General features: G+C 36.2%; 1 protein-coding gene across 2 annotated transcripts; it reads left to right on the forward strand.

The window, feature by feature from the left end:
• Positions 1–775: 775 nt before the first annotated feature.
• LOC110107832 (transcription factor bHLH112) lies at positions 776–1,413 on the forward strand (the record flags this gene model as incomplete). Of its 2 annotated transcripts, none has more annotated exon segments than XM_020838240.2 (4): positions 776–841; positions 931–996; positions 1,078–1,128; positions 1,252–1,413. In XM_020838240.2, coding segments are annotated over 4 exon segments (303 nt in total), but the record flags the coding sequence as incomplete, so codon positions are not given.
• Between the last annotated feature and the right edge of the window lie 564 nt (positions 1,414–1,977).

Genomic DNA, 1,977 nt, shown 5'->3' on the forward strand with positions numbered 1-1,977 from the left:
TTTCCAATGGCAAATATTTCAAACAGTTTACTTAAAAAAAAAAACTAAGCCACCCCGCTGCCCGCATCCTATGGGATTCAAAGTGAGTATGCTTCAAAGTCCCAACCACTTTGCTGGAAGGGTAAAAATGTGAATATTAGGGTAAAAATGTTAAAATATTCACATTTTTTTATTTAAAAAGTAATAAGGAAAAGTCATTGGAAACGCCATCGAAGAAACGCTAAAAAATCTGCAAAAAAAAAATCGGGTATATTTCGTCGTAAATTGCTAGAAGGCAGTCGGAAAATAGACCACCAATAATAGCTGACCCGACACTATTCGGGTCAACCCGAACCCAACCCGCTTTTAAAAGGGTCAGGTTTCCGGACCCGATCCCGACCCGATTCGGGTCCGGGTCAACTCGACCCGACACGAATGACTCGAAGTTGACCTAAAATTGCTAGTTTTTTGGGTCAAAATCAGGTCAATCTTCGATTTTCAGGTCAAAAATGGGTCAATCTCGGGTTTTCGGGTCAAATCGGAGTTTTCGTATCAATTTTGGTTTGTTGGGTCAACCCGAACCCGACCCGATTTTAAAAACGGGTTGATTTGTTGAACCCGAACCCGACCCGTTTCGGGTTCGGTTGACGGGTTCGGGTCGTGTCAAAAATTGACACCCCTAACCGGTAATGTGTGATTTTTCTGGAGTGGCTATTCTTATCAGTGTTTTTTTTTTTGCTTTAATTTCTGAAAAAACATATGGTGAGAGCGTTTAGAATATTATTTCTGTTTGCAGGTGAGGAAAGAAAAAATAGGGGACAGAATCACTGCTCTCCAGCAGCTGGTTTCACCATTTGGAAAGGTTTATATATTCATATAAAAAACTTCTTAATTAATGAATATAAATTGCTCATTATTCAGTTTCTTACTGTTGTCCCTCTACTTTCACAGACCGCTACTGCCTCTGTACTGCACGATACCATTGAATACATTAAATTCCTTCATGAACAAGTTAGTGTAAGTCTGCCATCTTTGTTCCAAAAAGAATATTACTACTGCCATCTTCATATTCACAGATTAACTTTTGCGTGGGTTTAGGTCTTATGCACTCCATATTTGAGGAATTTGCGTCCCACACAGCAAGAGAAGGTAGATCGATCCCAGTTTATATAGAGAATTCGCATTCATGCATTTCACATTTGAATAATATATATGAAGCTTATATACTTATTATTATAAAATGACTCTATTGGCCTGACTTGTTTTAAGCAGAAGTCAGAAAAGTCCATGGATGAAGAAGAGTCTACACAAGATCTAAGAAGCCGAGGTCTGTGTTTGGTTCCACTAACGAGCACTTACTCGATGGCTAGTGATGGATCAGACCACTTTTGATTTCTGGACTCCAATAACTGAAAGAAGTTATACGCAACTCACTTTGATTTATTTGTTAGGAGCTTTGGCTTTCAACCAAGAGGTCTTGGATTCGAGACTGAGTATGTGATGTGTGTCTGAATTTGTCTTAATTGACCTAAATGTAAAAAAACAAGAAGAAGAAGTTAATGATACAAATTTACATCGGGAGGGGAAGAAAAATGACAAAAAAGATAAGGAAATGTGATAAAAAAAGAGATTATCTAATATATATTGTTTTAGAATGAAAATGTGTTTTAGTGCCATTAATTTTATAGTATAAAATACTGATACTTTTATAATTATTTGACAAATATGTTGTATTTTTATCACATTATATTTTTTTAAATTTGCATCAGAAATATCTTACGTAATTTTTTCTTCTTAGAATGTGGCTAATCAAAAAAATATACTATAAAATTAACTAGAGGAAAGCCCATGAAATGTCCTTTAGCAATCCCGAAAGATGAATATTCATGAAAGGAAGTAGAGAAAGTGTGGACGAAAGAAAATAGAAAATTGAGAAAGGGGAAAAAGTTTTTGCTAGGGGCAGGTCAGGCTTACAAAGATTAAGGGCATGGTAGAGAT

The sequence above is a fragment of the Dendrobium catenatum genome, unplaced genomic scaffold (assembly GCF_001605985.2).
Source record: "Dendrobium catenatum unplaced genomic scaffold, ASM160598v2 original_scaffold_75434, whole genome shotgun sequence".
Classification (NCBI taxonomy): Eukaryota; Viridiplantae; Streptophyta; class Magnoliopsida; order Asparagales; family Orchidaceae; genus Dendrobium; species Dendrobium catenatum.